Below are 19,045 nucleotides of genomic sequence, written 5' to 3'. Positions count from 1 at the left end.
TTGGTGGTGTTGAGCTAGCTGTGGTGTTGAGCTAGCTGTGGTGTGTTTACCTTGGTGGTGTTGAGCTAGCTGTGGTGTTGAGCTAGCTGTGGTGTGTTTACCTTGGTGGTGTTGAGCTAGCTGTGGTGTTGAGCTAGCTGTGGTGTGTTTACCTTGGTGGTGTTGAGCTAGGTGGGGTGTTGAGCTAGCTGTGGTGTGTGTACCTTGGTGGTGTTGAGCTAGCTGTGGTTTTGAGCTAGCTGTGGTGTGTTTACCTTGGTGGTGTTGAGCTTGCTGTGGTGTGTTTACCTTGGTGGTGTTGAGCTTGCTGTGGTGCAGCTCCAGAACGTGTAGCGCCGCCTGCAGGTTGGCTTGAGGCTCCGACAGCTCCATCTTGATCGGCCCCAGGCAGTGAACATCAGGAGGGGAAAGGTACATCCGCAGCAACGACAGATACACCTGCAGGAGGAAATATCAAGTTCAAGGTACAAGGCTTTTATTAGTCATACGTACAGTTACAGTGTAGTTATGACGATGAAAATCTTAGGTCACAGGCTCCACCAACAGTGCATATATATATATCAGAGTCATTGATATATTACTTGACCAGAAATGTGTCATGAGAATAATGATGAAGCAGCATAAAAAAAGTTTCATGCAAGACAAAAATTCACCTAAAAAAATAAAGGATTTTACAGAATTGAAAAACAGGATAAATATACCGAAACAGCAAAGACGATAAGACCAGATATAACATTTGCCCATGTTACAGCAGAAAAAACTTGGATAAGAAACCAGACAAGAAATGATTAATAATTGTAATAGAAATTGTACACTTGAAGGTTTTTGCACTAGACGCTAAACTGCATTTTGTTGTCTCGGTACTCAACGACAATACATTCTTCTTATCTAATCAAACAATACAAAATGATATACTCAAAGTTTCAGGGAACCTACCTGACTAAGAACATGGTGACTTTAAATACAGAAGTAGCTGGACATTTTGGAAATTATGCTTTGGCTAAACGTAAAAACGATAGATTTAAAATAAGAGTGAAGTAGCAATAGCTGCAATGTAATTAGCATATGTATCCAGGGGTCTCATGCATACACACACAACCTCACAAACATTTGACATCGATATACCATGCTGAGAAATAGCTCAGAAATATGTACATAGATAACATCTTAATAACTGAACTGAAGCTATGTTGGTAGTCTAGCTCTTTCCCAGTCTTCATGCTAAGCTAAGCTAACTGGCTACAGCTTGATATTTAACATGAGGATAGAAAAAATATATAACTGCTCTAAATAAAAAAAAATCCTTTGAAATTAGGCTATTTTTTATTATTAAAAGTGGACTTTACACACGGGCATCTATTAAGGATTTCATTACTTTCTGACCTTCAAAGAAACAGCATTGATTCATTGATTTTTTCCTCCAACCAACTTTAGACCCTCCAGAAAAACGCGATTCTGCGATCGCAGAATTTACCGCATAATCAGCCAAATGGCGCAGATTTTTAAAAGGCCGCATAATCCCCGCATTTTTCCACACAAAGTTGAGGGGAAAAAAAGTTAACTCGTCTTGACGTGACGTCATCAGCTCGCGCATCACAGAATGTAAACAACACTGTATAGAGTGAACGTGTGGAGCTCACACGAGAGAAAAATAAAAAAAATCTAATCCATCTCATTTACCGACGAACATTTCTACTAAAGACCGGGCAAAAAGTGGGGGGAAACTATTCTGCACCCAGTGTGTGTTGGAGCATAAGAGAAAATCGACGCACTTTGATTCATTCAAACATTCGAAAATGCTTTCTGCTGCTGCGGACAAGAAAGCCAAACAACTCACGTTCAGCGAGGCATCAACCTCCAAAACCCTTTCGAGGGCTACAAGAAACGAAGTGAGTAGCCTATAAGATTGAAGCTGGTCAGATAACGAACGAGTAAATGAAAACAGAATGAGGCGGAGAAGTGTGTGTGTGTGTGTGTGTGTGGGGGGGGGGGGGGTGGTGGTGGTGTGTGTGTGAGATTAAAATAGCCCAATTGCTTTTACAATAAATAAACATTGAATGTGTTTAATTGAGTAGTAAAGGGGTTTAACGTTAGTGGCAGGTTGTGTGTGAGAGAGAATAAATAAGACAGCCCAATATTTTAAAAAATTGTTATTCTTTTCCCCGCATATTTAGCATATTTCGCAACTTCCCGCAATTTCACGGCATAAAATCACATAAAAACCCCGCATGTTTAATCGCATAATCAAGGATTTTAGCCCGCGTTTTTCTGGAGGGTCTAACTTATTCACTCATTTTGACTTCTTTAATTTTGGTGTTTACTTGAAAATGCAAGCTACTTTTCAGACACACACCAAACAACAACAACAACAACAACAACAACTATTATTCATGCGGAATGAGGCTGTCTGGAGAGCTGTGTGCCTGTCATCTGGAAAGATAAATAATCCATTATATTTGTGAAGCTCTTTCTGAAGGTACTTAACCGTAAGAAGCCGAGTGTACATAATGAGAAAAGTGGTCATGAAACAACACAATGAAATCCAAGAGGACGAAGGTTAGAGAAACATGTTGTCTTATCTGGAACAAAACATTCAAATGTCCTTACATCTTTGTTCCCTTCCTCTGAACTGCTGTAGTGGCTGTGACAGTATCTGCAGAGGAAACATGAAAACGTGTTTATCTCTATGAAGCTCACAGCGCTGTAACAACACAGTGAGGATGAGTGAGTAAAGTCAAAGCTTTGTTTTAACTGAGAAACAAATGTACACTTTTAGACCGTTTAACATTCAGAAATTAATATCTAATCATCAGCAGTGGTACTCAAGTATAATTTGGAGGTACCTGTACTTTACTTGAGTATTTCTATTTCCTGCTACTATACTTCCACTCCACTGGCACTTATTTGGAAGGTTCAGATTCAGATAAATAGTGCAATATCTTACCACCAGATCATTTATCATGTAGGCTTCGTATTATTATTAGAGGTAGAGATTAAACTACTATAACTGTTTTTATTTCATTGTTTGGAAAGGAGAAAGCTACAGAGCAGGGGAGGATTGTAATATTCTGAGAAGAAGGAGTATATTTAGCAGAAAATAGCAAATAAAATAGATGAACCTTGGAAATGTCTGAGATATAAAGTGATTACATTAAGAGATGAATTGTTGGAAAGGTCTCAGTAAATCTACATCCAGAATTACTAAGATTAAAATGGAATTTCTCTGTATAAAAAAACATTCATATCTAATAGAAAAAACTGACAATGTACCTAAAAAACCTTCAGACATTTGAGACTATTATTATAAAATGTTGAAACTTTAACAATAACTTTATTTGAATGGTAATACTTTTACTGAGGTTACAGTTTGAATGCAGGACATGTACTTTTAACCGACTGTTTCCACCCTGTGTTGGTATTGGTTTACCTTTACCTCTTCCACCACAAATCAATATTAAATATGAAATGAGCCACTGGGCAAACATTTGGCTGCTGTGTGTTGTGAACTCCCTTCCTGTTCATCTGCAGGATGGTGTGTTTGTCTGTTGGAGTGAGTGTGAGTGTGTGTATGTGTGTGGAGGAGGACTCACTCTTCAGCCATGTGTGTGTGTGTATGTGTCTGTCTGTCTCTGCGTGTGGATGTCTGTCGGCAGGAGATGTCTGTGTGTGTGTGTGTGTGTGTGTGTGTGTGTGTGTGTGTGTGTGTCTGTGTGTGTGTGTCTGTGTGTGTGTGTGTGTGTGTGTGTGTGTGTGTGTGTGTGTGTGTGTGTGTGTGTGTGTGTGTGCAGGAGGACTCACTCTTCAGCCATGTGTGTGTCTTTCAGGATGTGCACGTAGATGAACAGCGCCTGCTCGTGTTTCCCCATGCGACCCAGCAGCAGCGCCCGCTCCTCCAGCAGCCCTGAGGTCAAAGGGAGGGTTTTTTATTAACGGCTTAGAAACTAATATAACTTCACTAAAACCTTCCTCTCTAACTGACAGCATATGTACATGAGGTTATGGTAAATACATAAAACACTTTGTTCTTCTTAAGTGCATGTTACACAGGCACGAAACTGCGTGATGTACAGTATGCTACTTAGGGTTGCAAAATTCCGGGAATTTTCAAAGATGGAAACTTTCCACGGGAATTAACGGGAATTAACTGGGAATTTTCCAAATTGAAGGTTGGCTCTTCATAGGGAACTTAAATATAGCTGGGAAAAGTATATTTTAGCATAATCTTGACTAAACAAACAGATGCCATTCAAGTACACTTGAATATCCATGCCATAGCACACTGCTTACTGCACGGCTATTGAGACCACACAAAGGTTCGCAACAGGCTCACAAATGTGAGAGTGGAAAAAGTGGTTGGCATTCGGGCAAAGCTATAAGGCTCTCTGAGCGTGACACAGAGCCATCCTCAACAAGGCTGGACAGTGACGCTGAAGAGGAAGACTCAGAGTGTGATGTTGATGAGGCCCAGGAAGAGCCCGTTGACTGAAAGGGTAAAAAATGCAGAGGATCGCTTGAAGGAAGATTTGCATGTTTAATGGAACTTTTTGGAGGGAGAAGAGTGAGTGAGGTTGGGGGGGATGAGTAACATTTAACTCAACCTTCCTGTTTTCGTTCTTAAATAATTGTTCAATAAAATTATTTTAAAAAATAAAAAAATCGGGTGAAATGTCATGTTTTTTTGTTTAATTTTGCATTGAATATTTCCAAAATTCCCCAGCTGAACTTCCCATGGAAACTTTCTGCCCCTTTGCAACCCTAATGCTACTACATTAAATAAATTAAATTGAGTAGAGACATATTTACTGATAAATAAATGTGGTTCTTCTTCAATTTCTGTATCAAAACCACTTATTTTTTCCACACTCAAGGTGTAAATTAATATTTGCAATGGTTTAATAAATGTAAAATAACATTATCACAATAACACAGTTTTAAAGAATGCAGCCCCAAGTTGTCTGTGTATGTCTATGTACTGACGTATATCTGTGTATAAACTGTATATTAATGTATGTATACATGAGTGTAAATATGCATTTGTCTGCATATTTATGCTCGCCATCATACAAGCCTATTTATTTTATTTTTCCTTATTTCCTATTATTCCATTTTTTTCTTTCAGATTAAAAATATATATTGTTATTCCTATTTTTTTCCGATATGACGTAATATCTGAAATGTGGACCCACGGCCCTATCAGAAACGTTGCTATCAGAAACAATGCCCGACTGTTTTGGACGTAATATGGTCTGTGTTTACATTAGCATGGCTAACACTCAGAGCTAACCTGTACTGGAGAGCATGTGTGTGAAGAAGCAGGAAGTAAAAAGGAACTCACCTTGTGGTATAACCGGCAAGAGAGAAAGCCTTTGAGCTCCATACTGTTTCAGAGAGAATCCTTGATAATCCATGATATGGCGTTTCATCACAGCAGCATTTAGTTTAGACAGTAGCTGCCGGGTCCCGCATGAGCTCAGACCCCTACTTTTTTATTTGTTAAAGCTTTATACCCAAATCAGCACTTTAGAAACAGGAAGTGAAATAGAGGGATGTGAGGCATGGCTAGAATGGGTGATCTGTTTGTTATTTTGAGCAAAACACTTGATAGACATGTTTTTTATATCTTTTTATATATCAGAGACCTATGCTATTGCCTAAACATAGCATGATAGGTGACCTTTAACCTTAGAGCACCCTTTAATTAAATGTTTCCTATTATTTGTATTTTCTTTTTTCTTATTTTATGAAATCTTTTAATTTCTTTACGTTTTCAATTATTATCCTTGAATTCATAAAATACATCACAATAATGGGGAAAACATTTCACAAAAGCAAATGTTTGTTTTGACTCTGGCAATCACTCATTTATAAGAGCGGTCTAAATTATGATGACACATTATCATAGGAGGGTTATACATTTAATTGTCAGCGTCTATAGACATTAAATTCCACATCCTGGTGAGTATTTGTCGAGCAAACAGAGGAGCCGCCTTCTCATCACTCACCGTCAAAGGGAAAATCACTGATGAGTCTGGACGGCTGGTAGCTGGTGGAAATATCCAGGAAGGAGAGCAGCTTCATCCTGAACTCGCCCAGGTCTCCTTCCTCCTTCCCCGCAGACACAGGGGGAACTCCTGCAGAGACCACACATTGAGTTTAAGAAGAGCAACGTCTGTATAGAAGGAGCTGAAACTGTCAGATTTCATCACTACGGGAGAGCAAGAATCCATTGGTCGATGTGATTTCTCTTATATCCCATAATTGAAGTCGTTTTAAATTGTGGCAGTTTTTTTTTATGTTTTATAAGGATTTAGATAAACTCTTTATTTTTGTGAGTCACACTATGGTTTAAAAGATGTTAATTTAAGGCTCACTTATTTGTTATCAAATGTGCGCCAGGTATCACGTGCATGGCTAAATGCCTATATATATTAGGTTGATAGGACACAGCTGATTGTGATGAGATGGGGGAAGCGGTAAAGTCTTTTGACCGCGTTCTTTTTTGATACTGTGAACTTTTATTTATTATGAAGCGACATATATGCAGGAATCCTGAAGTCAGATGTAAAACCTTTTAAGACCCTTTCCATACATTTTAAGACCTCATCGCCACTTTGAGTTTTAACCGGTTACCTTGGCGACACACTTTACCTCACATTGACTATATACAGTATTGATTGTCCTTTCTCCTTATCTTCCAACCATTTGGACGCAGACTTGCATTTCCCCATAACAATGTTGCTTAGCAACCGGCGTAAACGGACCTTCGCGCGCTATCAAGCAGTGAGCGTGCGATGTCCTGTTCAGATGACGTCAAATCCAACGGGATGCCATAAATAAACTACACAGAATCACACTACACACCTACGCAATGATTACATTCAGGCAGACTGTAGAATACAACCTCTTTGGACCATTTAGATACTTATTGAAAACAAGCTACTAAATGTAAGACCTTGGAGAATGCCCTTTAATACTTTTTAATAGCCTTCATTTTCGCTAAATTGATTTATCAACTTTTAATACTTTTTAAGACCCCCCGCGGACCCCCTGATTCAACAACGACCTCTGCTAAATTAGTTTGGAAACAAAGAGAGGCGCGTCAAAAGTTAAAAACCCACAAGCCCGACAGAGAAGTGGCTATTAAATGTAGACACGGATTCAAAACGCCACCACACATGTTGGAGCTATATATCTCTTTATATTATCTACTAGTTTAACATTTCTTTTCTTGCTGTTTTATGGTGTTTATTGTAAATGTATTCTTAGTTAGCTTCATAAGTTAAAGTAGTTTCTATGCTTTTATTTTGAAGGCATGTTTTGGGCACTTGGTGATTAGAGCACCTGGTGTAATTGTATATATTGGAGACAGGTGGAGGTGGGAGCCAGAGCACTAGTAGGCAAACGGTTTTTTAACAGGGTGTTTCAAGCCAGCAGAAGGAAAGCCCTAGGAAAGGCTTAAGGAAAAGGGATCAAGGAAACCTGTTCGACTTTGTTATGGGAATAAACTGCACAAATGGAGAATCTTGTCTGGACCTGGATCATTGCCCTGCGTAAGATCCGCTAACTAGTGCCTCAGCGGCTGTATTATTTTTAAGTTATTTATCTGTTTTATTTCTATATGATTTTTGCCGCTACACCACACATTGACTGGTTGATGTGCCATTTCATTTGTGTTTTACAGCTGTGTTCCTCTGCCTGTATTCTCTGTGTTTTATCGGTTGTAACTTTGTTCATGCTGCCCTTCTTGTTCAGGTCGCTCTTGGAAAATAGATTTGAATCTCAGTGAGACTTTTACCTGGTTAAATAAAGGATATATAAACAGTGGACGATTCATCTGCAGACATTTTGATAATGAAATATTGTTTCATTTGTTTCAGCGGCTCCTAATACTTTAAGTGAATATGTTCTGCTTTGCTCAATCTGTGAAATAGAGTTTTTAGACTATTCATGAGACATGAAAGTTAATAATACATTATGTTTGCATTTCCTTAAATTGTATTTTATGATGCTTTGCTTTTCAATGCTTTTAATGTTTTTTGACTACATCATGAAGCTGACTGACAAGAGTGTGCAAAGCTGTCATCAAGGCAAAAGGGGGCTACTCTGAAGAATCTAAAATGAAAATCATATTCATTTTTTAGTTTACTAGATAATTCCATATGTGTTCTTTCATAGTTTTGATGTGTTCAGTATTAATTTACAATGTAGAAAATAATGTATTTACATAAAAACCTTTGAATGAGAAGGTGTGTCCAAACATTTGACTGGTACTGTATACTAAAACTTAAATATACATATTTATGATTTTAAATTGGTTGCTTTTATTAGTGTATTCCTCAGACATTGCTTATAATATATGTATTTATAAAATATTCATTTGTTATTTGATCTAACATTCAAACACAATCTCAAATGACATGAAACGTGCTTAAAGTCTATAGAAATCTTGATCAAAATGTGTTTTTATCGTCGTGTTTTTTACTTTGCCACTGAATTAATAAGCTATTATTCTTTACTGCAGCAAGCACACATGGACGCATGAAAAGGAAAAAGTCTTTGCTAGAGAAACTCAACAGGGTATCTGAGGTAAACCTTAAAATAGCACTTGATACAGTCACTATTAATAATGTGTGCAAACAAAAATAATCTGTTATTAATCTTAGAAACAAGTATATTATATTACCACCTACTCTGTTCTGCAATTTGATTAATGATGCACCATGAAGCAATAACCTGCCAAGGACAGATTTATATATTACATTATTTGATTTATTCGTTTATTTCTGAGGCACTAAGTGCACATTAATGAGCACACGTTGATATGTAGCCGTCTGACAGGTTCATTTGAATACAAAATGTCCCTGGGAGATCATTAAGAAGTCACAAAGAGAGCGGGAGATGGATGGGCTTCATTATTAAGTCCTGGCACTCTCTGTAATCACATGGAAACTATGATAAAAATAGATGTATCAGAGTCCACGTGATAACAAAGGTATCCCAACTGTAGCTTCATGACAGGATGTGTGATTACCTAGAAGAGCATCAGGACTGTTTGAGGCATATGATAGCTATGTGATTAACATGATGATTCAGCCTCTATGGAGAGAGACATATGACAAGCATGATCATTTCTGACGTGGAGCTAATCTGAAGTAAACATTGAATACTGCTTTCTATTCCTCCATCTTGTGACTGTGTAACTCCCTCTCTTGGATATCAGCATGTGAAGGACACTGTTCAGGAACTAGTTGATGCTCTGTATGTGATGACTCCTTCCATTCTGGAGAGGATCACAGATACATGGATCCTGAGGTTGAAGCTCAAGCCGGGGAAGGGAGATTTTCCTAACAGTTGGTATGAAAGTTTTCATGACTTTCAAGCAGAGTTTCCGTTAGTGCCGGTCAACATATCCGTTAAAGTTGAAATCTTCCGGACAAAATGAGAAAAGTGCCGGTCAAAGGTCTTCTTTGTTATTTATTGAGCTTTAAAACAAATTGATATGATTCGATTTTAAACAAACTAATTATAGTAGATTAACTACATTATTGAAAAGTGAACAGTAACTTACAATAACACGGGAATAATAAACGGAGCGCTCTCTCCCTCTCCTGACGGCCCGTCAGTATCATGCAGCTCGCGGATCAGTAATGAGTGACCCGACAGTAAAACTAAACATATCTATAACCAGTTACGGTAGTTTGAGAGCTAATTAAAATAGCTACGTGTGATATTCTAACCTGAAGTGTGTTTTGTTCCGCTCACCGCTGCATGTGATCATGCAGAGCTGCGTGTCGACTCGTCAGCAGCAGCTGATCTCTCTCTCCCGTCAGATTAGACTTCACTCGCGTTTATGTCCATATCGATCAGAACTAGCTAGTTCTAGCTAATTATATGACTACCTGCTTATTAAAAGACACCTAAACAATAAGCGTCGCTATGCAACCGGTTGAGGCCACAAAGTATAGCGCAGCATTATGCATTTGTTTACATCCCCACCGGAACCCCGAGGCATTACCAACAGATCAACGCACAATCAAACCATACAGCACATCTCTTTCTCCACATTAGGTGTTAGACACTATGGTTAGACATTAGAATTGACTATTCTTGTCTTTCACATACTCTTTTGTCTGTCACATAAGTGGCGCAACCGATGCGGTATTGCGCTAAGGGGAAATTATTTTTGACCCGACGTTTTGACCGATGAGATTTAGATTTGCCGGTCTTCAGCATATTTTACCAGTCAAAGTCCGGTAATTACCGGCTAACGGAAACTCTGCTTTCAAGGTGCCGCAGACACTAACTTGATTAGGTTTCATGTCATTTCTGACGGGTACCTTCAGGCAGGGAGTTGAGGTACTGCTTCATGAGACCCTGCACCCTCTCCAGGTAGAGCTGGATCAGCACGTTGTGAAACTCGGGGCCCTTGTCGTCCCAAACGTAGACGATGTGCTCCAGGTACGGGACGGCCAGCTCCTTGAAGCCCTCCTTCAGGAAGTTCAACACCTTGTCTCGGGGCATCGTCTCCACCTCCGTCAGGTCCTCCGTGAAGATCTGGACAGAAAGACAGAGTTTTAAATGAGGAGGAGAGGGCTTTCTTTATGGTGAAAGGATATATAGAAAGACAATAGAGAAAGGTTCCTTATCCTTTTGAGGTTAAAGGGTTCATACAGCTTAGAAGAATATGATTCAAGAACTTTAAAAAAAGGTGCCTATTCTTAAGAAACCTTTACCATCCTTCTACTTTGTTAATATAATAGCAAAATACCCACCGAAATAAATTAATGTTGTCACTGTTTCTTTTTCGATATATGTTTATATTGTTTAGCTAGCGTTTTGTGTATGACAACCATGGATGACAACACGACACAACTAGAAATATGACGACGGGATCGTTTTATTTAAGTATTTAAAAAATGTTTCCGAAATGTTTCAGTTTACATGAAAAGATAAAACGCCATATGAGAAAAATCTAGATATTTTCAAATGTCGAAATTCAAGCAAATTCCTTATCTTGAAAACATAACCATAAACCACTTTATATGTTAAAAATATAAAAAGGAAAAACCCTGCAACGTAGCCAAATGCTAACAGAGGGAAATCAAGTTAAACAATTATTAAAAACTGAAATATTATATCATGTAGTGTAAGTTTGTGTGTCTCACCTTGAGACCGTCCTCAGGACAGATCTTCAACACCCAGGGAGAAAACTCGAAGATTATTCCCATATTCTCCACTCCTGCGGGACGAAAGAAATACAGTTCGACTTCACCAAGGAAACTCACAGGACCCAAAGGAGACACAGCAGATGATCCAGCTCATAGTAAGCAATACAAGCAAATCAAATAATCAATAAACATTATTTAAATGGATATTATTAAGTTGCAGCTGATGATCATAAAACCTTGTTGAAAGCATATTTAGTAGATATTTTATAGTTTGTTTGTGGTTAATGATTGGTTTCTGGTTCACTTATCTATGAAACCTTTTACAATGTCTTTAGTAATCATTAGCAAAGATTGAAATGTTCCTTTCTTTGACACAGTATCGTAAATATAAACAAATGGTCTCTATCAGTAGAATAAATACTAACTAAACATCAATTTGCTATTTAATTTATGACGGTTATTATGATGCGTTTTCCTAGTGTATCACATGAACAGCTATCGTTAGCGGCTAGATATCGGGTCAGTAATGCAACAGGAATTCATGTCGCCATCCCAGGTGCAGAAATACAGTAAATCCTGACACATGTGGTACAAAAAGCCTCATTTAGTGCGTGCCAGAAAACGTTAGGCACCGCAGACCATGACATACAACAGAATGCAGAATATTTATTTCATCCAACATCAACAGTAAATCAGGCTGACGGTTTTCTCAGAGCTTTTCCCAAAATCACCCCAACAAATTATAAATATGGAACAGCGAGAGACGACGGCTCCAAGTGAACACAGACGTCCTCACCCAGTCTTTGGAGGTACTGCACGGTGCGCTCGTGGCCCTTCAGAGGAGAGTTCGCCTTCGTGGACTGATCCAGAAGAACCTGAAGAGCTGGGGGGGGGGGGGGGGGGGGAGGAAGAAAGAGAAAGCAAGAAGAAGTAGAAGAAGCAGAAATGTGAGATTTCAGTCCACTACACTACATAACTCCTCCATTAGCAGAACCTGGCCGCAGCTCCTGCTCTGTGTTAATTGTGGAGAGGAGCAGCTGGTTTGAGTTTCGGAGGCTGACTCCAGCAGCATGACATCACAATCACAAATTGCAGCAGTTCGATTAAAACCAGCCGCGTTCACAGCGAGAGTGGCCAGAGAAACCAAATAACGTAAAGACAGCTCTGATGTACGAGGGAAAAGCTCCTCTGAGATGAACTGTGGAGCCCAGAACACAGCTCAGATACCAGTTCATAAAACCCATCCATCTTAAAAGCAATGGAACCATTCTGCGTACAATGGCTCTTGTTATTTTACCGAGGTGATGAGGAGGATGCTGACAGAGGCCGACACAGCTCTGGCATCAACTGATCCCTCATTTATAAACTAAACCCTAAAACTCAACGTCCAATTCGAGAGAGAAATCACTAACAGATGTTTCCTTGTTGTGTTTGCAGTCGTCATGCCGAGGTCTGAAACACATTTGGTGGAGAACAAAATTGAACTCTGGTATCAGTCGTTATCCAGATGATTGACAGATCTGTTTTCTGCGGCTAGATGATTTATTTAGCTCTTTTTAAAAATTATTATTCATTATAAATTAATCTAAAAATAACAGATAGTAAAAATATCCTTCAAGGTTTCTCAAAATCCAAGTCGGTGTTTTTAAACGTCATGTTTTTTCAGTCAGAAACACAAGTTTTCACTATACTGATATAGTGATAGATATTGAAGACGTGACTGTTATTTATATTGATTGTTATGTTTTTTTATCTTAATGTGTGCAAATGTATTGTATACATGTATATATATATATATATATATAGGATATACATATTTGTATTTTTATACTCGGGATTGTGGGAAGCGGTATTTCGATCTCTGTCTGTACACACAAACTGAAAGATTGACAATAAAGTTCACTTTGAATGGACTAAAGCGGCCGTATTATTCTTTCGTGGTTTTCCCTCTCCTATAGTGTGTTCTATAGGTTTTATGGATGTAAAGGCCCTGACACACCAAACTGACACCAAAGAACACGTCCCGACGGAACACGTCTGTTGTGTCGCCTCACGTCTCCTGCGTCTTGGCCAACAGTTGCACTGGAACACACCGCAAAGACTTCAGCCAACGGCCAAGTAGCACGTACGAACTGCGCATGCGTGAGTGGCAATAACTCTCCTTACCAGCAGGCGGCGGTAGTGTGTATTCGTCATTCAAAAGAGGCAACAACCGGAAGACAGAGAAGAAGAAAAGACTCCGTGATATAAACAAACAACAAATAGTAGGTGCGTTCCATTTTCACTCTCGTACATCAAAAACATGTCTCGTGCGGTACTGGAGCTATCACCCTTTGGAGTGTTGCTTGTGGAAGACATTCTTCGTGCGTGCCTTCTTAAAGCGTTTGTTTACGTCCCTCACTTCTGTTTCGCTTCTCATGCACTGATTCGCTAGCTGAACAGCCAATCAGAGTAATTTATTTGGCCCGACTGCCCGACCCGACGCACGGCCGATTCAACATGTTGAATCGGCTGTGCGTCGGCCATGAAAGGCCAAATAAGGCGTGTCACGGCCGACGGTGCGGGACACACCAAATTGAATTTGGGCGAAAGGGCACGCTTTGTCGTCCGACTAATGAAAACGGCCGATTTCGGCCTGGTGTGTCCGGGGCTTAAATGGTCTGCAAAGGCTAAAATCACTATCTAAGTCCCCTACCTAATCCCTAAAGAAATGAAGAAAGTACACCAAATCCAAATTTTTCCATCTGATTAATCTGTGTTACTGAATTTTAACATAGTTGTGCTTTGTGCTTGCTTATTCAGCGTAAAAAGGCTGAAACCCATTCGTGCAAAAAAGCCTATTTGAACTGGCACTTGAACTCAAGAGAGAGAGAGAAACGCCGGCCAGGTTTCCAGGAAAGCCCCGACAGCTGAAGGAGGTGTAAATCCCCACCATTTATTACGCCCAAAATCACACATAGTCAAACGGGTAGCACAGCTCAGGGTAGCACAGCTCAGGACACAAATAAGAACCAGGCATGAACCAGGTTTTTGAGACAGCTTGGCGAAACGCAAACATCACCAATAACTCCTTAAAATACGCATTTCATATGTTACACTATAAAAGCTATTATTTTATAAAACACGGACAGTTTTTAGTAGTCTTTTCCAATAGGACTATAGAACATTTTACAAGGATTAACATAATTAAATCTATTTCTAATCTCTGCCTATTCAAGGATGAAAAGAGCAATACCTGCACAATAACTCAAAACCACAAATGTTTTAAATAACGTTGGGATTCCCTGTCGGATCTAGTTTTTTTTTACCCACTTCTCACTTGATTTTGGTTAAATGTATATTTGTCAAAACAAAGTTAAAATATTTGTAAGTGTCTTCTGTCAATTCTCTGACTGCCAATTTTAAAGGTCATCTATCATGCTATTTTTAGGCAATAGCATAGGTCTCAGATATATACAAATATATAAAAAACATTTCTGTGAAGTGTTTTGCTCAAAATACCAAACAGATCACCCATTCTAGCCATGCCTCATATCCCTCTATTTCACTTCCTGTTTCTAAAGTGCTGATTTGGGTATAAAGCTTCTTTTTTTTTTTTATTGATACAAAATAAAAAAGGAGGGGTCTGAGCTCATGGGGGACCCGGCAGCTACTGTCTAAACTAAATGCTGCTGTGATGAAACGTCATATCATGGATTATCAAGGATTCTCTCTGAAACAGTATGGAGCTCAAAGGCTTTCTCTCTTGCCGGTTATACCACAAGGTGAGTTCCTTTTTACTTCCTGCTTCTTCACACACATGCTCTCCAGTACAGCTTAGCTCTGAGTGTTAGCATGCTAATGTAAACACCGACCATATTACGTCCAAAACAGTCGGGCATTGTTTTCTGATAGCAACGTTTCTGATAGGGCCGTGGGTCCACATTTCAGATATTACGTCATATCGGACGCAAATCTGGATCAGCTCTGTTGTTCCCCGTTTTTAGAGATTTGGGTACGGAGGAAAAGAGACACACCGGGGACACATATTGATGTATAAAAGACATAAAAACGTGCATTTTGCATGATAGGTCCCCTTTAAAAAACAATAAAAACAAAAAAAAATCTTCTGAAAATATTGAAACATGTGGTTAATCTTTAACTTGCCAAGGGGTTAGGACAAATCTGAAGAATCTTTTAACAATTCAAGAAGAATAAAATGGAAACATGCTCAAGGAATACATTAGTCCCAAAGTCTAGGACTTCAGAGACAAAAATATATTTGTAAAGTGGTGAATTGTTTAAAATAGTTGAAGACTGTTGTAGAGAAACTATGACTGAGAGTGCAGGCATTTTGCTTTTCGTCAGGTAAATGAAGAATGCGTATTTACTTAATCTGCGTCCCATTATCATAACAGCTCCTATCTGGAGTCGAGACTTGACAAATGATTGGAGTTTGCTACTTAATACTACCTCATATGTTGATATAAGTGGGTTTGCAGGTGGTTCACAGTCAGGTGTCCTCTTACCTTTCTGGTGCAGGCCTTTCTTCTCGTACAGGATAATGAGCTCGGAGTATTTGTGGGCTTTCTTCAGGATGTACTCGCTCTCCTCGATGTGGCAGTGGTTGTTTTCCAGACGGAGGAGCGGGGACACCAGGGCCACGTTAGTCTGAACAGGGGGATAGGAGAACATTATAATCCACTTCCTAACGTGTGTCCAATCCATTCACCGCTTCTTAAAGCTGAGGCTGTGTTTCACTTCGAATCTGACCTCACTGATGATGTCATCCTCTCTGCTTTACACTGTGATTAGCATTTGAATAAATAATCTGGATCAGGTGTCTTCCCTCCAGTCCGATTAGGGTCTTCCTTTAGAGTTCCTATGATGAAATTCTCCTTGTTTAAACTCCAAAAAGGGGAAAAACCAGGGCTCATTTTCCCAGGATTCTACGTGGATTGGCTCCTACTAAATGTTGAGTATCGGCAGAAAGACTTTGAAGCTGGTTTTCCTCCTCCCAAAAAGCCAAACTATCCAGTGGAGAAATGCATTTTGGCTGCTTGTATCTGTGATCTCATTCAACACAAGTTACCTTTCTTTACAAAGATGAGGTTTGATACACAGATTACCGGGTAAATGTAAGCTTTTTGTCGAGGCGTCCTACATTCAATTTCAGCTACTCAGCCCGGATGACACCACTTAAAACTCGGGTTTGGTTTCTTCAAAGTAAACCTGCTAATGAGCTCCCTAACACAGAATCCATTTGGCTCTATGTGCAGCTAAGTGCCTGCTGCAGCTGCCAATCTCTGAGAGTGTTTTGAATTACTTTCATGTGATATCAAACCATTTTGCTCCGAGTTGAACGCTGACGAGTGCCAAGTTTTCTAGAACTGGTATGAAGTTTTATTGTGAAACATAAACATAGGGATTACGTTCACTGACAACTGCAGGTGGACGTGGATTAAAAATACGACATGAGTCATGAGACAAGGAAACAGCTTAAGATCAAAATAAATGTGCTTTATAAAAATGCTTCTGATAATAAATGACTGAATGGAATATAAGGAGGGATAAGGGGGGGGGGGGGGAAAGGTTCCTAAACATTCCTGAAATCCTATGTACGTAAAGAAATGTACATCTGACCAAATTAAAGCACAAATGAAAAACAACAGAACTTTTTAAAGGACATTAGATCAGCGCAACACTTTCAATTCTGCAAGACAATAAACTATTAAGATATAAATGATTGTTTAAAAGCTGCAGATTGGACTTGCCATGTATCTCTTCGCTAAGGATTAAAAGGAGGACGTTCTGGGACTTACGTGCAGGTAACATTTGAGCAGCGTGGTGTCGATGATCTGAAGGAGCTTCTTGCGGCTCTTGATGGTCGGCGTGCCCTCCATGAGCGGAGAGGTCGGCGAGGGGTCGGAGTCGTTCAGCTGCTTCACAAGGTGGTTGCGTTTCTGTGGGGCGAATACAAATAAATTATAACTACTGTGTTTATCATTACTGTGTCCTTTAAATGTACACCAATTATAAATACTACACAACGCTTGGTGTATTCGTTCAGTCTTGTCCAAGTAAAGATTTATTTAATGTTTAAATGTTTGCAGATGGACATTATGTTCTGTCTTAACCCGAAAAAGAGGCCAAATTCAGTTTGTAAATCAAACAAAAACAAAAAAAAAGGCCTAAAAACGCATCTTTTTAGAAAAGCCTTTAACTAGATTTTTAAATCCCCCACATTATGCCGTGCTGGCATGAAGGTCACAGCTTTTATTTGTTGTTAGTAATTCTTTTTATATTGTTTTTTTTTATTGTTTTTATTGTTTTTGTTGTTTTGTTTCACCCTTTTTAATTTTGTAGCACTTTGAGTTTTGTTTACGCAAATGAAAAGTGCGCTTATAAATAAAATATATTATTATTATTATTATTATTATTAAAAGACGAGGGGACATTTACTGAAATACTGTTATTTGTAAAAAATAATCTGTATAGTTATACAACACAAAAAGATTACATATCTTCTGCAAGTTATCAAATATCTGTAGATTTACATAAAGTAGTTACTTAAGTTATTCCATTTATCTCACGAACGTAATTATAATATGAAATGACAAAATCTAGGTGAAAGTGTTGAAGTTTTTGTGGAAGAACAGGCGAACCTTAGTTCTTGGAAAGAAAGTAAAAAACATAAAAATCCTGTTAAAAGAAATTCCTTCAAAGTGAAAAAAACTGAAATCTTTTACAATATTTGAGCGGCTCAAAACATTTTTTTATGTCATAACATTGACATTTATTTTAACATTTCATGCAGCTCATCCAAATGGAGAGACACCAGTGTGAACCCAAAGAAACCTGGTTCAAAGATATATTGACCCTTTGCATAATCCCTGCTGAATTTGGGTTCCGATGAAGTGTACCACTACCAACGGATTTATACGTCACACACCTGAGTCAGGTAATCGATGAGCGCCAGGTGAGCCTTCTCCAGCTCGGCCCCGGACAGAGAGGGCAGAGGGTTCGGGTATTGGAGCTGTTTGCGGTAATCTGAGGGCAGCAGGTCTGGGTACAGCCCGATCACATGGGTGGGATCTGAAGAGGACAAATGTGTGTGTCAGTTTATTTAAATAATAATAATAATGGTTTATATTTATATAGCACTTTTGATGAACTTAAAGGTCCCCTATTATACTGTTTTTCATCAATATATCACAGGTCTCAGATATATACAGATCATTGCAGCATTACCCATAATCCCCTCTGTTTCAGCCCTGTTTCCAAAGTGCTGATTCTCTGTCTGTTACTTTAGATGAAAATAAGGAGCCCCTCCCCACGCCCCTCTGAGAGAGATTTGGTTAAAAAGAACTCAATGGTGCTCTAGGAGGAGATTCAGGTGATAAGGTGGGGGGGGGGGGGTTACCTTGGTTGCTGATTGGCTAATGGTTACACAAAACAAAACATCGTTATGACATCATAAGTGGCCAAAATCTGATCAGCTCAATTTCAGACAGGTTTTTATAGAAATGGATCAAAAAGAGAGAGAATCTTTGTTCCTGAAACTTTCAGAGTCTCTTTCCACAGAGGGGACACATGTTGATGTAGAAGAGACATGAAGAAGAGGGGACACATGTTGATGTAGAAGAGACATGAAGAGAGGGGACACATGTTGATGTAGAAGAGACATGAAGAAGAGGGGACACATGTTGATGTAGAAGAGACATGGAGAAGAGGGGACACATGTTGATGTAGAAGAGACATGAAGAAGAGGGACACATGTTGATGTAGAAGAGACATGAAAAAGAGGGGACACATGTTGATGTAGAAGAGACATGAAAAAGAGGGGACACATGTTGATGTAGAAGAGACATGAAAAGAGGGACACATGTTGATGTAGA

The 19,045-nt window shown here is 39.1% G+C and overlaps 1 protein-coding gene across 1 annotated transcript; it reads right to left on the bottom strand.

The window, feature by feature from the left end:
* Positions 1–203: 203 nt before the first annotated feature.
* Positions 204–18,259, bottom strand: LOC307027176 (vam6/Vps39-like protein; the record flags this gene model as incomplete). The annotated part of the gene is made up of 10 exons (XM_079695374.1): positions 18,100–18,259; positions 16,970–17,110; positions 15,677–15,818; positions 11,965–12,051; positions 11,166–11,239; positions 10,338–10,554; positions 6,003–6,131; positions 3,799–3,901; positions 2,608–2,653; positions 204–438 (listed from the first exon to the last, which is right to left on the bottom strand). Coding segments are annotated over exons 2-10 (1,114 nt in total), but the record flags the coding sequence as incomplete, so codon positions are not given.
* Between the last annotated feature and the right edge of the window lie 786 nt (positions 18,260–19,045).

Source organism: Notothenia rossii, assembly GCF_949606895.1.
Source record: "Notothenia rossii genome assembly, contig: scaffold_501, whole genome shotgun sequence".
In the NCBI taxonomy this organism is placed as follows: domain Eukaryota; kingdom Metazoa; phylum Chordata; class Actinopteri; order Perciformes; family Nototheniidae; genus Notothenia; species Notothenia rossii.
This window is presented reverse-complemented; position numbering and strand designations above follow the sequence as displayed.